The 17,496-nt window shown below is 40.7% G+C and overlaps 2 protein-coding genes across 5 annotated transcripts; one reads left to right on the top strand and one right to left on the bottom strand.

Moving 5' to 3' along the window:
• Positions 1-1,320: 1,320 nt before the first annotated feature.
• LOC139932170 (nuclear transcription factor Y subunit alpha-like) lies at positions 1,321-8,254 on the bottom strand. Of its 2 annotated transcripts, none has more exons than XM_071925871.2 (8): positions 8,152-8,254; positions 7,169-7,263; positions 6,159-6,302; positions 5,262-5,393; positions 4,717-4,822; positions 4,440-4,585; positions 4,100-4,279; positions 1,321-3,543 (listed from the first exon to the last, which is right to left on the bottom strand). In XM_071925871.2, the coding sequence occupies exons 2-8, from the start codon at positions 7,241-7,243 to the stop codon at positions 3,340-3,342; spliced, it is 987 nt and encodes a 328-aa protein (XP_071781972.1). In that variant the 5' UTR covers positions 7,244-7,263; positions 8,152-8,254; the 3' UTR covers positions 1,321-3,339. The 2 variants fall into 2 exon arrangements, with proteins under 2 accessions (XP_071781972.1, XP_078139992.1); XM_078283866.1 differs by having other exon boundaries at positions 4,440-4,582.
• Positions 8,255-10,171: 1,917 nt separating this feature from the next.
• srsf3b (serine and arginine rich splicing factor 3b) lies at positions 10,172-16,454 on the top strand. Of its 3 annotated transcripts, none has more exons than XR_011785539.2 (7): positions 10,172-10,264; positions 11,259-11,469; positions 11,594-11,728; positions 12,396-12,844; positions 14,061-14,099; positions 14,457-14,543; positions 15,725-15,737. XR_011785539.2 is itself a non-coding variant. In XM_071925857.2 (6 exons), exons 2-6 carry the CDS (start codon positions 11,267-11,269, stop codon positions 15,750-15,752), a joined length of 492 nt encoding a protein of 163 aa, XP_071781958.1. In that variant the 5' UTR covers positions 10,172-10,264; positions 11,259-11,266; the 3' UTR covers positions 15,753-16,454. The 3 variants fall into 3 exon arrangements, 1 of the variants encoding a protein (XP_071781958.1); XR_013504879.1 differs by lacking the exon at positions 10,172-10,264 and adding an exon at positions 10,905-11,160; XM_071925857.2 differs by lacking the exon at positions 12,396-12,844 and having other exon boundaries at positions 15,725-16,454.
• Positions 16,455-17,496: the final 1,042 nt, after the last annotated feature.

Below are 17,496 nucleotides of genomic sequence, written 5' to 3'. Positions count from 1 at the left end.
CATCTTTTCCTTTGTTACTTCCTTTAGGCCTAATACTTATTACTATTACTTGCTACCTAATACTTTCTTTGTTACTTCCTTTATAGGCCTAATACTTGTTTCACTTGTTTCTTATCTTTCACCATCTCTTTCGAATCTCTCTCTTTTAAATACTTTTTCTTTTTCTGCTGCTGCAGGACAGGAACCCTCTGCAAACCAGCAGTTTTGCTGAGTAGGGCCCAAAGTGTTCAACCTTTTTCTCCTGTATGAATCCTCTGTTCAGTAAGGCCCTACTTCAGATTCCCACAACGACAAACATTCAGACCGGGAAGCCAGGAACCCATGAACCAGGCCTCCATAGACCACAGACATCACACACTCTAATGCTGTAGATGGTGATACGCACCTTATATTGGTATGTGACCCTCGTATTGAGAAAAACAGGAAGAGGAAGACAATACACCAGGTTGCCCAGCCAGATTTCTACCTCCACATCTGAGAGTAATCTTTAAAGAGATATTCCACCGTTTATGTTTTTGTTATTCTGCTGAAATAGACATTTTCCTGAAATAGGCCTGTCTATAGACCACTGCTTTTGCCAAACCTGGAGGTCAAAAGTCAAATTTAAAGAAAAAGATAGTGTAAATCAGCCATCTCCAGAAGGTGCACTTGTTCTGTTTCCATAGCTACAGAGTGATGCATTTTACTTATCACATATAAGGCTTTGCATGGTCTCGCACCCAGTTATATTGAGCTGCTGCACCAATATAATTTAGTAAAATCTCCAAGATCTTTTAGTTGTTCCAAGAACTAGGCTGGTGTCCAAAGGCGCTCGTGCCTTTGCTGTTGCGGCTCCTACTCAACGCAAGGGAACAAACTCCTCCAGTCTCTAAAATTAGCAAACTCTGTCACTTTATTTAAGACCCACTTGAAAACTATTGTTTAAACGGGCATCTAATTCCACTCAGTAGCCTCTTGTTGTTTCCGTTGTGATTTGTTTTTAAGTTTTTCTGTTCTGATCGGTTTTTTTCCCCTGTCCTGTTTGTTTTATATTTCCTTCCTGTTATATTTTATACTTTGTGAAGCACTTTGTAACTTCTGTTTTGAAAGGTGCTATATAAATAAAGTTTTACTTAATTACTTACAAAGGAACAAAATAGCATATCTGTCCAAGTCTACCATGCCTTCCTAGGGAATGAAACAGAAAAGATCTGGCACAAAAAAGTAGGTTTCAAAAGTAGGTGTACAACTTTTGAATGAAAAACAAATGCTGCGTAATTTTTTGCTTATTTAGTCATTAAAATAAATAAATCCAATATTCAGTAAATAATAACTGTACCTGAAAAATATTTAATAATACAGTGAGTGTTACTAAAGTATATAACAATGTAAACCTAGTTTTGAAACACCTGATCGTGCTAAACAGATCTACACACACACACAGTGCAGCTGAAGTTAGGGTGCACAGATTATCTGCTGAACAGCTTCCTCAGTACCTTCATGTTGCAGTGAATGTCCCTGTCTTGTCAACATCCACTGATGAGCACAAGGGCCATGAAGACTTGTGTTAATGTTGGTATACAAAAGGCAGGCTGAATAAATGTGACACTAAATCAATTTGTAAACATTTTCTTATTATATATTATAAAGAGAGAATGGTTATTTAACACACAATATAATGGCTAAGAGTGAAAAAAAAAATACAAATCCATAGTCTCGCAAGGCAACAGAATCAAAACAATCCAAACAGAATTACACAACAACCTCCATTATGTACAGTGTGGCATGTAATTTGCCTTCTCATCTTTTCAATGTCTTGCATGAACATAAATATAACAGCTGACATTCAATATGAAAAAGTAATGATCTGCAACATTTTCATATAAATAATTTTTCATTTTGCTACTCTCTATCGCTGATCGATATGACACAATACTGATTCAACCTATAGCAAGCTCATGAAAGTTTTTAAAATTTTTCCATTTGCGGTTCTAAACACCCAGTGTCAGGTAGCTGTTTCCCGGTGTTGTGCCAAAATTTGTTTCTTAAAAAATGTGTCTCTCCTGGCGGTGCGTCTTCACCAGTTAATAACATAGATTTTTGTTGATTGTTTTCCTATCACTGGCTTTGTAAACAGTAAAGCAATATTCAAAACATTTCTTAGGCTTACAAAGAATGAAAGTAACCTACCTACCAAAAGTAACCTACCGAGTTGCCTCAATGAACGGCGATCACTTCGTTTATTTGTGATCTTATAATCTCAAACCGTAAGTGTCCATTAATTCTACAAGGAAGTTGTCAGGCTATACATTAGCCTACTTGTCATTTAATAAGCGCAACTCCCCCATGAAAATTTCCTTGTGCAGTGGCAAAACAACAGACACACACAGAGGACAAAACAAGGACACACCACCGGGGAATCACATTTTTAGAGAAATACAAATTTTGGCACAACACCTAGTGCTCAGGAAGTGATGTATTTTACATTACCAGATAAGCAGCAACAGCGGTTTGTTTGCAATACACAGAAGAACTTGGTAGTTAGCATGAGCAGCGATAGCCGCCATTGCTGAGCAAAGAAACGGCCGGTACCTACAGAGACTCAAACTGCATCAACAGAAAATCCAAGGAAAAACATCACAGTATTGGCCACAAAATGCTTTGATTGACAAGTGATATCTGGGAAGTGCAGTGCAGAAACACCACAGCAATAACCAATTGGCACCAAATATGTCACCAAAATAATAATAGAAAAAAGAATGTTGCGATTACCACTTTAAGGATTTATCTGATACTGCATGTGTGTAACTTTTGCCTTCAGCTTTTTCTGGACGCAGGTCGAATGTGTTTCATATAAAAAAATAAAAAAAGACTCAAGTAAACATGTTCATGTTGGAGATTGATATTACACAAATTAAGAGACTTGAATAAAGAAATATGCAGCAAAACATTACCCCCCAATATGATGCAATGACATCAAGGTACAAACAAAATGGAGCAATATAGAGATGTCATTGATATTCAACACTTAGATGATGCTCAGTAAAAGGTTTATGGATTAACTGACAGCAAGAGCTCATAAAGGGAGACAGTACATCAAAGCTGACCTTGAAAATCAGGGTTTAGCCATCAGTAGAGTTTGGCATAGCGGTTGTAAAATGTAGGTATTTAAACTAAACAAAGATTTAAAAAGCTTTAAAACATGCCCCTATGAAACAAGCTGAATTTAAAATATAAAAAAAAATAACAAAAAATATTCATCTTGGATACAAAATGATGAGGTAGCAGACAATGCTTATAAAGTCCAGGAAGAAGATAGGACAAAGTGATAACAAACCAAGAGTTGAAAATGTTTTATGCTCATCCAAGAGATGGAGCAGAGCTGGGGTCCCACTGAGAGTTAATTTTGAATTCTATGATGTCGTCTGGTTTGAGAATGCCTGGCACCTCCCTCACCTGCATGCCCAGGGGCATCTCCTCACTTTCCTTTGGCGAGAAGAATCGTCCGCCATCACCCCTCTTCCTCTTCTTGGCATGGAGGTGCCTTGACTCGTGAAGGTATTTCTGAAGGATGACCCACAAGAACTGTTAAATATTCCTGAGTCACACACATCTCTCACTGTTACTTAGCATCAATTTATTACCATCAAAAGCTGCACAGAGGCACAAATGGGCAGAAATCTGTAGGTCACAGGGGCCAGCTGGAATACAACATGTACCTCCCGCAAAAATTAGCATAGTGGCCTCACAGAAAACATATTTTTGCGCTAGTGGTTGCTCTAATTGGTGAGTAATACATGTGTTTTATACTGCAAAACAAAGAAGTTAACATGACAGCCAGAACACTGCAATATCCTGCATGCCCACCAATGCTTCAAGCCTTTAGGTCAGGGAAACAGATTAATTTTTGTCCTCACTGAGCATTTTGCATTTTGTTTTTGAAGGCTCTGTCTTGAATAATTGTGAATATACTTGGTGGAGGGACACGTTCCTACATGCTGTCACCAAAGACAATGATGTGGATATACACAGAGTGCAAATCTGGCCTTCTACTACTCTGAATTTTCTTATCTTGTAAAATGTAGACCATCTTACACAATTTTATCACATATCCACTCACCCGTCTTTCTTTGGGGATTTTGCCCTCAGCCTCTAACTTGGCGCGGGCCTGTCGTCTCTTCAGGATGCGGTTATACTGCTTGGCGTTGACATACAGAGGCTCCTCCTCCATCATCTCGGTGACCGCCCCAGGCAGAGGTATCCTCTGCACGGAGGGCACGGTGCCACCACCTGGAACCATCTTATTCACAAACATACAAGGGTCAAACAAATGCATGAAAATAGACACATGAAATGTATTTATTTAGTAGGATAAGCCCCTTGAGATGTCGAGATGTCGTTTTCAAGGGGGTGCTGCAGACGCAGACACAAGTTCTTGGACCCAATCTTATCTCACTTACCATAACCATGCCACCTGCGCTGACCATGTTACCAGGCAGAGCAACAGTCACTGCGCCCTGTCCGTTGTTGTTTGTGTTGCTGTTGGTGCCAGCCTGTAATATCTGAGCACCTGTCAGACTGGAGGCAGGGATGGTTATCATGCCTGCTGGAGAAAGAGCATTTATGCAAGTCAGTCAGCACAAGCACTCTGTTTCAGCCGTGAGTTCTTAAAATGATCTCTTTTATTTACAATTTATAGCATAAAACGTTTATTTTAACACCTGACAGGCAGGTTACCTTGCTGGAGAACAGAACTATCTGCATTGACTGGCTGGTATACGATAGTCTGTCCATCTGCAGTCTGAGCCACCTGATGCCCCTGCAGAGCAATGTGCTGCTGACCCTGCAAACAATTTTCAGAAACCATTACTACACAGCAGCGTCTCCCAAACTCTGGGACTGATGAATGGAGAAGCATGGGGAGAGAGAGACAGAGAGAGAGAGAGAGAGAGAGAGAGAGAGAGAGACAGAGAGAGAGAGAGAAAAGCCACAACATCTTAGCCACTGCTGACCACTTTTTCTGTCTTACATGTTAAATATTAATGCTACAGTGACATGCTGCATACTAAATAATACAGCAGCTTCCCAGACATTCCATACCAGAAGCATTTCAAAACCTATAAAAGAAAAGATTTCAAGTCACTGCATCTCCACAAATAGCCACCACTTATTTGTGTAGTTTCTTTTTATTATTATCTTTAAATGCGACTTAAAAATCAACTTCACAGTCATTGTTGGTGTGTGTGTGTATGCATGTACAGTGTTTTGTGTGTTCACTGCACCTGGTTCGGTCCAGCTGTCAAAGCGGTTTGGGGCTGCTGGATGATAATCTGCTGTGTCTGGCCCTGCGGACCCTGGACCTGAATCGTCTGACCCCCCTGAATCTGGATCTGACCTGGCTGCACCAGCTGGATCTGAATCAGAGGAGCAGTAATGACCAGAAGTGTCAAGACTTAAAATTGATCTCCAAGTGGAAATTTGGTAGGAGCAGCAGCAATGAATAGGTTGCAGATAAAGATATAGGCCTAATAAATAAAAACTACTGATTATTAAAGATACAGTGTTTTCACATGTTAATAAAGGGTCCCTATTGGCTAGAAAACATTGACAATCATTTGCATAAGTATGGATTAAGTCTAGTCTTAGTCCTTTTAAAATCATGTCTAAATCAAATCAGAGTTCACGGCCCTAATTTAAGGCTAGTTTGGAACTGTCTAGTTTAATTTTGCAGAAAAACCTTATAGCAACTCATTCACAAAATAAGGACTTTAAAAACCATTAAAGCCAGCTCTGAATCAAATTACTATACCATTTTCTATGATTGGCTGATTTTTATATCTTACTCGAGTTCCATTGAAGCACAAAATAGTTTAATGTCCAAGTCAATTTTGGTATTTTGGTAAAACCTCCCATATCTGAGTTTGTTTAGTCCTTGATTATCTTAGTTCTGGATTCCATAGTCCAGAAGTATCTAAACCAAATGCATGTCAAGTCAGTGAAAACCACTTCTGTTCTGGCAATAAAACACATTAAGACCTGTTCCTGCCTGAATCTAAAAATGGCCATGCAACTGATTCCATATCATCTCTACTATCAAATGAAACCCACTGGCAGCAATAATGTGGAAGGTTCTGCAGTTTCTGCCAGTGTACTGTAGTTACACAGGCCAATTAACTTACCTGTTGGAGGCCCTGAGCTCCAGACACAGGTACCCGCATGATGTTCTGCCCCTGGCCCCCCATTGCCTGCACCATTAAGGGCTGTCCTGCAGAAGTGATGAGCTGCCCCCCGCTCACCTGCAACATCAGGGGCTGACCCTGAACCTTGGAATAACAGAATGTAGAACAGATAGAAAGTGTAAGGAGAGGTCAAGGGGGGAACCAAGGGGCTTATTTCCAAAATGTCAGGACCTGCAACAATGGCAATGGACAATGCTCGAATGACAAATCCACCATGCATCACAGCATCTTCAGCCTCCATGCAACCAGAGTGTACAAAACAAGAAAACAATGCATACCACATCTCACAGTAGGTTTAAGCCTACAGTATTGTAAGCCTAGACCTACAATCACATTCCAATTTCTAGTGCTTTTCATACAGTTGACAAACACACAAGCTGTGTAAATCTCCCAACTTGTATGAACAGCACTGATTTTATGGCATAGCTGCACCACCTGTGGGACAGCTTCAGAGTCGCAGCTATCTGGATTGAGTTGAGCAGAATCTCAGATGGTGAGCACAGTACAAACAGCACAGCACAAACTGGTAGGAAGCCAGCTGACATCAACACACACAGCAGTAAATGAATTTGTGTTGATGGTTCGTGCAGATGAGACAGAAATGTATCTGGGTTCTGGGTATGGGATACGCAACTCAGCTACTACCTAGAGTGCCTGAATCTGTTGGCCACAGACAGGAGGCTCCGGCTTTAATTCCATTGCTGTCACCGCACCTTGGACATAAAATGTGAAGACAGGTATGTCCATTTCTAAGTCACGTCACACCACGTTTACAATTTTCACTGTGGTTCTGATCTGTATCGTCCTTCCCAGACGTTCCAGCTACAAGAAGTGGAAGAGTAACCAGGTCAGGTTCAGTTCAGGAACAGTTCAGTCAAATGTAGCTCGGCAGTGAGAAAAAGCACCCAGATATGTAACCTGCTATATACAAGCCCTCTTTAAACCATTACCTGTTGGATGTGCCCATTGACCGTCTGCACCATCTGCTCCCCTGTGGTGGCAGCCACTGTGGTGTACTGCTCCATGCTCACTGCACTTTTAGGCTCTGCGGAGTACATGGTGGCACATTAGTGTAGGCTGACGTTTCCTTTCATTACCAATAGGATGAACTTCCCAGCCACACCGTTGACATAACAAAACATCCACATTAGGGACAACTTCTCCCTGCAACACAGTCTAGTGTGAAGTTAGTTTGCATTGTGCACAATGAAGTTAAGAAGGCGGTGGGTCTGAATCTGAATGACCACCACAGACCACACTGTCATCTTTTTCATGTAGTTTTCATTGTTAGTCCCTTATTCAAATAGGCTACACACAAAACGTTTCCCTGTGACAGCAAATGGGGATGTGATCGGGATCTTTTTATCATCGAATTAATTGATACTTTGCCTGAGACGTTAAAATTAGTTTTACATCGATTATGAAGCTAAATAAAAGCTTGTTTACGTTCGTAGTATGTGATAAGATAGTTCAAAAAACTTAGGCCTGTTTCCTACTGACAAGTAGAAAACGACGGGGCCAACATGCGCTCATGCTGTGGCTCTTCTTTGTCTCACGCATTACGCATTTATTGCTGATGAACGACAAGCAAACACTGATACCTTACTCTTCCGTAGGGATTGCATTACCAGCTCATTAATGTTTCAAGTCCCTTTAATGTCAAGGTGGACATATTTGTGAATTGCACACGACATACAATTAACGTCAGCTACAAACAGGTCATTGGTTACCTCATGTTAGCTAACCTTAGATGCTAACTTGCAACTGTACTGTTTTGCTAATCTCGCTCATTTTACCTGACAAACTGGGAGTGGCCAAGCAGGGAGACTTGGCCCGCTGAAGTTACTGGCTTGATCTTTACATTACATTACAGAGAGAAAAGTAACCGTTTCGCGACTTTTTAATAGACTTCTTTACTATTTTCACCGCTCACCGTTTTGTTTGTTTCTGTGCCGCCCAGTCCTGATTGGCTCCAACGACCACTGATGAGTCCAATCACCACGCGCTCGGTCCGCAGTAAAAAGTGAACGCAAGCAACTGGCGGGCCAGAGAGTATCCAGGCAGAACGAGAGGTCTCACTAAAGGGAAAAAACAATTGGCTTTTGAAGCCAATGCGGAAGTCCTGGGAGAGAACAACTTGAAACTCCACCCACCTTTATATACTCTGTGTTGAAATATAAAGTCAGTATTTTTTTTCTACAAGATGTTACTGCCACAGTAACTAATTTAATTTCTTCTCCCGTTAAGCTGATTTTTTTTTATAATTGTGCCAACAGAAAGATATTTGCATTAATTTTAGTGTATACAAGCATTTATTTGCGTCTGCATAATGCTGTTCTTGCCTAGCAGCGTCAACATACAGACCAAGCACAGCCATTTCACTCTGAGTCGCTTTGCTCTGTCAAAAGTTGTCAGTGGGCGTTTCATTGGGTGTGTTTTGGGGCATCAGAGCAAATTCTCAGTATGTTTAACATTATTTTTGAAGACACATTATGTATTTGATCATTTTCTTCATTTAATTTTACCCAAATGTAAACAATAAGCATTCATGGAAAACATAATTTTGAAATTGTGCTTTACTCTAGCCATCTAGCTAGTGGCTACATTTGGATGTGATGGGATAGTTAGGCACCAAGACCGTTGTTCTTTTTTGTATAATTTTAATATTTTCAACTTTTCTCATCGTGCTGCAGGCCTGATTCTCATCGCCATCTATCCTGCCATGCCATGTGCGCATGGTTATTAGCTTCTCAGAGACAATGAACGCAGGCAAACTATTCAGCTTGTGAAAGCTGAATAGCTTCTGGTATGCAACTACCATCAGCCATGGCTCCGGGCTACATGAGGATGTGATTTATGACCATTTGAGGAAAATATGGGCTGATTTTATCTGCACTTATGGGCTTCATCCTGGCTCACCTGCTCCACCCTTTTACTCTACTGCACAAACTCTGGCTCCAAAATTACATGTTGGCACAGACTGTAAAAAAAAAAAAGGCACCAGTTGGCATGAGGAAATCCCTCTTCCCAGGCTTCAAATGGGCCAGTATAATATCAAGAGGTGATGTCACAGTCACTTTGTCCATTATTGGAAGATCATAGTGGACAGAAAGTGGCCTCTTTGGAAAAAGAAGAGCCTGACTTCTTTTTAGGCAGAGCAGAATGCTTTATAAAGTTGAGGGAAGTTAAACTATTTTCACTATGGAAATAAACAAAGTACGTGTCATGCAACCAGCTTTTCATTATCAGCACAAAATACATTAAGGGACCACTTATTCTACAAAAAAATCTAAGAGAGTTGAGTGTTAACTAGACTGCTTCTCTTTTGAGAGTGTCTCACATTCATACCTTTATGTATGCAAAAGGCTTATTTGATTCAGCCAAACAGTTTAAGGTCTTAGTAAGATACTGATAACATTGTAAGAACTATAAATGTCTTTAAATTAGTAAAAACAATTATGATGCAGATGCTCCTGTTTTGTGTATGCTGTTTGATGTCATAAATGGATATTCACATTCATACTTGTGCGCATGTGAGGTGATTTCCCGCCCCTACGCTGTACCGGTCAAGCGGACAAAGTAACTATTTTGATAGTATAAACTCTTGGGACGGGCTAGACCGGCGAACCCACTTTCTTTGTCACCGCCCCTGGATTGTGTGTGCGTGAGTCTGTGCACGCGCGTCCCAGTGTGCGTTCGTTAACCTATCCGGATCAGCCCTTTGTTCATCCCATTAAAGTGTTCGGGGAAATGCCTGAATATTTTAGGAATCTCTCTCAATAAATCAAACCTGTTGAAATGGTTCCTTGTAATAACTAAAATGTGTATCCAGGCTGCAATATTTAATGTAGCCAACATAGCGGCACAAATGACAGGCAACACTTGCCCCGCCCTCCCAAAATCTGTACTGTAAATATACGACGAGCCACCACCTGGATATCCTGCTAGTAGACGTATTTTTCGTCACGCCATTTTTCGTACACGACCGGAGGGGGTACAAGCCAGTGAACTGTAGAGAATTTGTGGCGTGAATTGCATCAAATACGGTAATTTACGTTGTACCAGTATGTGAACAATTATTGCTATTATTACATCGGGTTGGTTTTGTAATAATTATCCGTTTGAACGGTTAATTGGATATGCATATCTATTTTACTGATGGACTCGGTTGCTTCCTGGCTAACGCTAATTGGCTAACGTAGGCCACAGAAAGGCGACAGCCATTTTAGCTATCTAGGTTAACGTTAGCAAACGCTGAAATGTAACGTTAAATATGCAACAAGTATTTTTCATTATGTAGTGTAGGTTCGCGTTTTAGCTGTTTAGTGTATTATTTGACTAAACCAAAAAGTTAGCCAACGTTACTGCTATAGCTAGCGTCAGCGTTAGCTAATGTAAATAAATGTTTGTAATTGAGACTGCCCGTCAGAGACGCAGGCCAATATTCCCCATCCGTTTGAAACACTGTAAAGGACACATTTCGAATGTGATGTGATGCAAAGTTACTTTTTGCATGTCAACCAGTAACAGAATGTTGCTACTGTTATTACAATGCAAGAGGAAGCAGAATCGGTCATGGAACCTGGAACGTCAACAACAGAGTGATACTAGCTACGTTTCTATGTGCCATGCATTTCCACCCATAGACATGCTAGAGTCCTAGGCTTTATCTAATAGTTTTGCCCAAAAGAAAACCAGAATGGTGGGAAGCATACATACTTGTCGCAGACACATCTGGCCCATCTAACAGGTTTTGTGTGGTGCAGGAGGGGGCTGTGATCACTGTCCCAGTCTTTGTCATTCTTCTGAGTATAGGTTGTTATGTTGTGGGAAATGTGTATTACATGGATACTTAAACTGAGAGTTCTTTCAGTTGCTCATTCACAAATCAATCATTTTTTGTTGTGGATGGACTACATGTGGCCCTCCGCATCATACTGAGGTGATTTTCAGAGCATGATTAAGTCACTTTCTGAGTTGTCAACTATCCCGTGCAATGCTACAATGATCAACTCCACATCCTTGTTCATAATGTTTCAGATCCAGTCATGCATAGAGACTGTCCTCTTGACTGCAAGGTCTACGTTGGAAATTTGGGCAACAACGGAAACAAGACAGAGTTAGAGAGAGCATTTGGCTACTATGGTCCACTCCGCAGTGTTTGGGTGGCCAGGAACCCCCCAGGTTTTGCTTTCGTAGAATTTGAAGATCCCAGAGATGCAACTGATGCAGTGCGCGAGCTTGATGGAAGGTAGGCAACAATTAAACCTAATGGTGAAATGCAATTGCTAAAACTAAAATGAAACTGGACTTGTCTTGCTTTAGTTACATCAGTAGATTGTGATTGGTTGTTTTGTCTGCATGGATTTTTACAGGACACTGTGTGGTTGCCGTGTTAGAGTGGAGCTGTCTAATGGCGAGAAACGCACCCGCAACCGTGGTCCTCCTCCTTCGTGGAGCCGGCGTCCTCGAGACGATTACAGGCGTCGTAGCCCACCGCCCAGACGAAGGTAACCCAGACAGTCTCATTTGACAATGGTGCCTTATAGAGACCACTAATGTTTCTGCTCCATCTCTGATTTTAACCCTACACTTTTACTTCCTGATTTCACTCTCTGACCTGCAGTATATTTCCTGGTAATTGCACGTGTTTTTGCAGTCTAGACCTTTCTAGTGTTTGTAACATTTTGCTCTGTGGTAATATATATTTGTGACTGTTGCAATGTCTAAGGCCTGCAGTTTTCATCTTCATTAACATTTTAAGTCATTTAATCTAAAGTATCAAAGAGCTAGACTTTCATGACCAGTGTTTGCAGTTAAATGTGGTATGGGATTGGACATTATACTGGGTAATTCAGTGTATCTTTTTCCATTGCTAAACACCTCTTAAAATCTGGCTTGCAAGTCTTTCACTTTTGCTTCAAGCACTGATGTATCTTTTGAAGTGTACCATTTCCTGTGCACTTTCAAGAAGTTTTAAAACTTTATTTCATTGTTTGAAATGACAATAAGATATGTGAAATAGGATTAGGTAATTCCTATGTCAAAAAAATACCCTTTTGTATACAATTGGGGGGGAAATGAAAATGCCAGTTGTGATGCCTTTTCTTTTTTTTAAAAAAATTGAGGATGCCTTTTATTTTCCATCTATATTAATAAGAATGAAACCCGTTGCAGAGTCACCACCATGCCTCTTCTCACCACCCTCAATCAACTAGTCCTCTTTCAGCATCATGTGACCGCTGACCAGCGTGCCCCAATCAGCTTGGCTGGTGCTGTGTCACATGACCCGGGCATGGCCAGTCGTCAGGTTGCACCAGCCCATTGGTTCCTGAGCATGCCGTTCTCAACCTCCTCCTCCTCCAACCTTAACCCAAATGGCAGCGGCCCACCTCACATTCCCGACCAATCAGCGTTTTACGTTCCCAAATGTCTACACTACAACCTACCAGCAGCAGCCTTCGGCTAACCAATAAAAGCAGGAAAAAAGCCACAGCCAGCCCCCATCTGCCTGCCAACTAATCACCTTGCAGCATCTGGCCAGTCCTATTCAGCCAAATCTGCCTACCCGGCCGACAGTCTGCCTCCCTTTCGTCATATCTAGCTTGTTGAAAACCAAAATACTAGTAAGTTTTCCTGCTTCATTCAGTACACTGCTGATTACAGTTTTGAAAGTGAAGAGACAGCTGGTTTAAAAAGGTTGTTCTTTTTTTGTTTGAATCGTAAAGGTTTGTCTTTTGTCCTCACCCATAACTGTAACTCATTGTTTCAAAGGGGAATGGCCCAACATCCAATGTCTAGAACATCACATTTCCAGAGATTTGGATGATAGATAATCTTCTGGTGTGTCTTGGGGCTCTGAGCAGAATTATGAAGACACAAGAGTCAAAACTCCTCCTCAACCCCCCTGAAATCAAAAGTCATTTTTCTGTGTTCTCTATGGTTGATTGTAATTGATCTTAGCCTGCTTGTTTCTGCAAGATTTATTCCCAGTACCCAATGTATTATCATTGGTTTTGTTACAAACCTCCATTTCCTTATGCTCTCCATTCACATGCAGTGGACCAGTTGCATACAGATGGTGGCCTGTGTGTGTGTATGTCTCTTATTTTCCCACACCATGGCCATCCCACAGTGCAAAGTGTTCAATCTTCAGACAGGAGTGAGATACGCAGTTTAGGAGTGCTAGGTCTCCTTCATATTGTCATAAGCCTTCCTTGTCTGCAGGCATGGTGAGTAAATGTTCACAGCTGGTGGGATCATATCATGAATGCAGCAAGGAAGCAAATGGTTTAGGCTCAAACATCAAACCATGAAAAATCTGTAATCGTGTATGTATAATCTTAAAAATCTGGAATGGTATATTCCATTCCAAATTAAAAGCAGGACTATAATTGCCACTGCGGATTATATAGTTTGGTCACTTTCTTCATGACATAGATACCCTCTTTGTCCAAAAAACATAATCAGCTTTTGCCAGTTTGGACAGAGAGGAAGACACGGAGCAAATCCTGGGTGCGCATTGCACTGTGGGATAGGCCAGGAGGACAGAATGATGTCAGCCCTCAAGGCCCGCCATCTTTATGGACTTGGTCCATTGCCATTGAGTAATCTGTATTATCTGATTATATTGAGGTTATTGTGTTCTTGTGAATAATATTCTCAAGTCTTCTATTTCTGTTTCTTGAGTTACCGAGCTAGTCTAAGGAGCTGTGTTAAAGGAGGCCCATTAAGGGATTACCTTGGGGGTACGGGCAATAAGGGGATTGGAGTACTGTGGGGGTCAACAGGTGAACAATGCATCTGCCTTGTTGCTAACATTTTTGTCTTTCCCCCTCTCAGATCCCCACGCAGGAGGAGCTTCAGCCGCAGTCGAAGCAGGTATGTAAGCTTTCAAATTCAAGTTTTGGTGTTTCCAAAACTAAAGGCTATTAGTCCTTTTCCACACAGTCAAGCCTAGAATGAACAGCTCCAACCCAAAGCCGGAAACCAGAGAGCCAAAGCTCTAATCTGATTTTAATCGTGTGGCAAAATGTAGAGCTGCTCTATTGACAGCAAATGTGTAGACTTACTTTGTGGTGAGTTGAACTTAGGAACTCCCTACTACCCCAGATGATTGGGGATCATTTTTATAGCAGTGACAGTCATGGCTTTTTTACTAGTGTAAGAATTTATTTTAAGAACTTCAAAGTAGAAGCAAGATAATACTTTTCTGATTGTATGGCTTGGCTTTTGCAGGTCCCTCTCCAGAGAAAGGAGGAGGGAGAGATCCATCTCCCGGGACAGGAACCACAAACCTTCAAGGTCCTTCTCTAGATCAAGGAGGTACTGTCATCCTCTTAAACTGTTTTCAAATCATTTTCTAGTTTATCCTGGTTAAGTTTGCCAGTGCATCTATATCAAAAATGTATACATTTTATAAAAGTTATTCCACTCTTTTAGTAGCTATGTATGGGGGCTCTCACATTCGTAATCACAAATACCTTTGGATCTCTCATCATGACAGTTCTTAGATAATGGAAAATAATGACTCGCCTGTTGAAAGTGCTTTATACCCATTTGTATTTTCTTTAGTGGACATTGGACCATTGAGACACATACTAAGAATAACACTTCTACAACACACAAGCCGTACACACAACATGCAAATAGTGCTGCACATCTACATCAGTGAGGTGCTGTACACATTAAAAAAATCATATGGCAATAGTACACACACATAAAATGCCAGAGTCAACTGGATTCACTATAAATGTTACTCAACACAATGTATGCCAAGGTAGCTGGACACAGATGAACACTAGTGCATCTGAACTGAACTTGTGACTGGATTAACTTTCAACCGAGAGAGATTTATTTTATGTGAGATGGTCCGCACCTCCCAACAAAATCGTCCACCACTTATGAAATTTCAATGTTTATTTTGCAGATCAATGCTTATGTGTTTCAACTGTCTTCCTCAGAGCATTGAGAACAAATAGACTGACGGTGTCTTTATAGCTCTGTAGAGGAAAGACTGTCCACAGGTGTAGTGACTCCGCTTATAGGTGAAGTAACCAATGGGTGAATAGCATTTGAACAGCATTTCAATCAATCAATTTAATCTGCTGTTACAATGAGTCACTCTGCATATCCAGGGGAATTCATCACAATCTCAGAGGAAGAAAACAAAACAGAAGAAGGGGCACAAACAAAGGAATGAATGAACCATCACATTTCCCTCAAGCACTAAACTACAATGAATTGGAGAAAGATAAACATGTTTTATTTTATCTAGTAACAGCATTAATCATGGAGTACAAATTACAATTGAAATAAGAGCATGGTGATGATTTATAAATTTGTCCGCCTCCCACCCCCCAATTTATACTTTTATTGCTTTTACTTTAGCTCAGCTGCCCCTGGCTCCCCGTAATGTGAACCCTGTTATTACATGAATGTTGCACTGACAGTTTTTGCCAGTATTTCATGTTTGATTGAACAGTGTTTTTCTTTTTCCCTTGCAGCCGCTCCAGGTCTAATGAGAGAAAGTAGGAGAATGCGTGGCTGTCGATTGTAAACGGAACTGAAGATGAATGAAAGGTTGTACTGGATTTACCGTTTCAAATGATGGACTTAAACAAGACCCTGTGGTCATTTTGTGTTGGATTTTGTTTTTTAAACAATCAAATATTTTACAGGTTTAGGATTACTTTTTTTTTTTTTTTTTTTCTTTTTGCTTTGGTAATGCAATCTACCTAATTCCTCTTAATTTGTAAATACAGTAAGTGGGTGTGTGCGCAGGTGTAACTCTTGACCCAAGTCCTGTCAGTCCTGTCAGTGCTGAAACATAGTTGTGCCACCCAGCATTCCAATTCACCAGGTAATCTCAAGAGCTTTCTTTTTGTTTTTTGTCAATGAATGTACTGTGTAGTTTGACATAGTGTAATAGTTCTTCATTATTAATGTGTAAATGCCAGCAGAATTTTTGTGTCAGGAAGGATGGGATAGTGAAAGGAAGTCCCTCCCTTTGACCGTCTGTTTAGCCAACCTGTTTTCTTATTTAACTTTCATACTTCTATTGGTAAAGGTTGGTCAATTGGAATAAAGGCACTCTGATTCAAGATACTGTAACATGGCATCAGTGAAGATGCAATGAACACAAGTACAAATTTTTGACCATAAACGATTCCACTGTTTTTCATTTCTTTGATATATGTAATGGTCTCGATTAAAATACTGGTTGTAGAAAAAGTACTGGCTGTATTATATTGTGTGGTTTTTTTTTTTCCCTGAGATTATTAAACTGCCAATGAAGTACACTCACATGCATCCAGTTTTAGGTTTTCCACAAGAGGTCACTCTTTCATAGTATCACTGACCTTTACAAGGATCTGTACAGTTCTGTAAGTTGTGTTACTTTAATGTTTAAATCAGTAGCTGTATAAGCTGCATTGTATAGCTCTCAGTCGCTTGCACACATAAATGAAGATATACCACAGTGTCAGTTATTGATTCCTCTGTTGCCTATTCAGTGAAGACTTTGCTGAGGCCCAGGGCGAGAGCAAATGTTGTCTCAGTTGACTTGAGTTGTGGTTCCTCTTTCCCCTGCCTTACCTGCGGTTTTCCTCTACTATCCTTATGAAGACCAAATTCTATACATATCACTTAAAACATCCATATGTGCTCTTCATTGTATCGGACTTGTATAAGCCAGTCTGAAGTTACAGGTGTAATTAAGTGGATTATGGTATTGGGTGGAAGGTCCATTCATCCCACCCGGTCAACTCAGGAAAACACCGCAGACAGGCAGTCATGTGTCACACAACGCTGTAACTTGCAAGTTCATGGTGACAGTCAAGGTGTCCCGCAAATTTCCCTCATTTTCTGTCGTACACTGTGTCGGGGTCCGAGGTTGTAATGTAACTCGGTTGAGTGAGAGTTTAACCCTTTCAGGCAAACAGATAAGTGATAAGCATCCAAATAAAGGTTTCCTTGTGCTAACGAGGTTATCTGTGTATATATGAAATCGTCCTAAAGGCTATGATTACCCCTAAATTATTCCCCGTGTAATCTGAGGCTTCAATTATTCACAGATAGTTACATGAGGATCAATTAATCATCATGTTACATTTTCAATTAGCCTGTGTAGGGAGACCAAATTAAAATTATGTTGTTCAATCCGGTTTTAAAACGTTATCTCTGAACGACTTGATTTAGAGATTCCCACTGATTCTTCTCGTAGCCTCTCGTGTCGCCCACCACTCTCTCACGTTATCCAGTTGCGTGTTTTCAGTCA

The sequence above is a fragment of the Centroberyx gerrardi genome, chromosome 5 (assembly GCF_048128805.1).
Source record: "Centroberyx gerrardi isolate f3 chromosome 5, fCenGer3.hap1.cur.20231027, whole genome shotgun sequence".
Lineage (NCBI taxonomy): Eukaryota > Metazoa > Chordata > Actinopteri > Beryciformes > Berycidae > Centroberyx > Centroberyx gerrardi.
This window is presented reverse-complemented; position numbering and strand designations above follow the sequence as displayed.

Bases quoted from the DNA above. Each gene is read 5' to 3' on its own strand.
- srsf3b (XM_071925857.2), top strand. From the start codon at position 11,267: ATGCATAGAGACTGTCCTCTTGACTGCAAGGTCTACGTTGGAAATTTG. The intron at 11,470-11,593 runs GTAGGCAACAAT...GGATTTTTACAG, and splicing joins GTGCGCGAGCTTGATGGAAG to GACACTGTGTGGTTGCCGTG. The intron at 11,729-14,060 runs GTAACCCAGACA...TCCCCCTCTCAG, and splicing joins AGCCCACCGCCCAGACGAAG to ATCCCCACGCAGGAGGAGCT.
- LOC139932170 (XM_071925871.2), bottom strand. From the start codon at position 7,243: ATGGAGCAGTACACCACAGTGGCTGCCACCACAGGGGAGCAGATGGTG. The intron at 5,394-6,158 runs GTAAGTTAATTG...CCTCTGATTCAG, and splicing joins GAGCTCAGGGCCTCCAACAG to ATCCAGCTGGTGCAGCCAGG. The intron at 4,586-4,716 runs GTAACCTGCCTG...CTCTTTCTCCAG, and splicing joins TAGTTCTGTTCTCCAGCAAG to CAGGCATGATAACCATCCCT.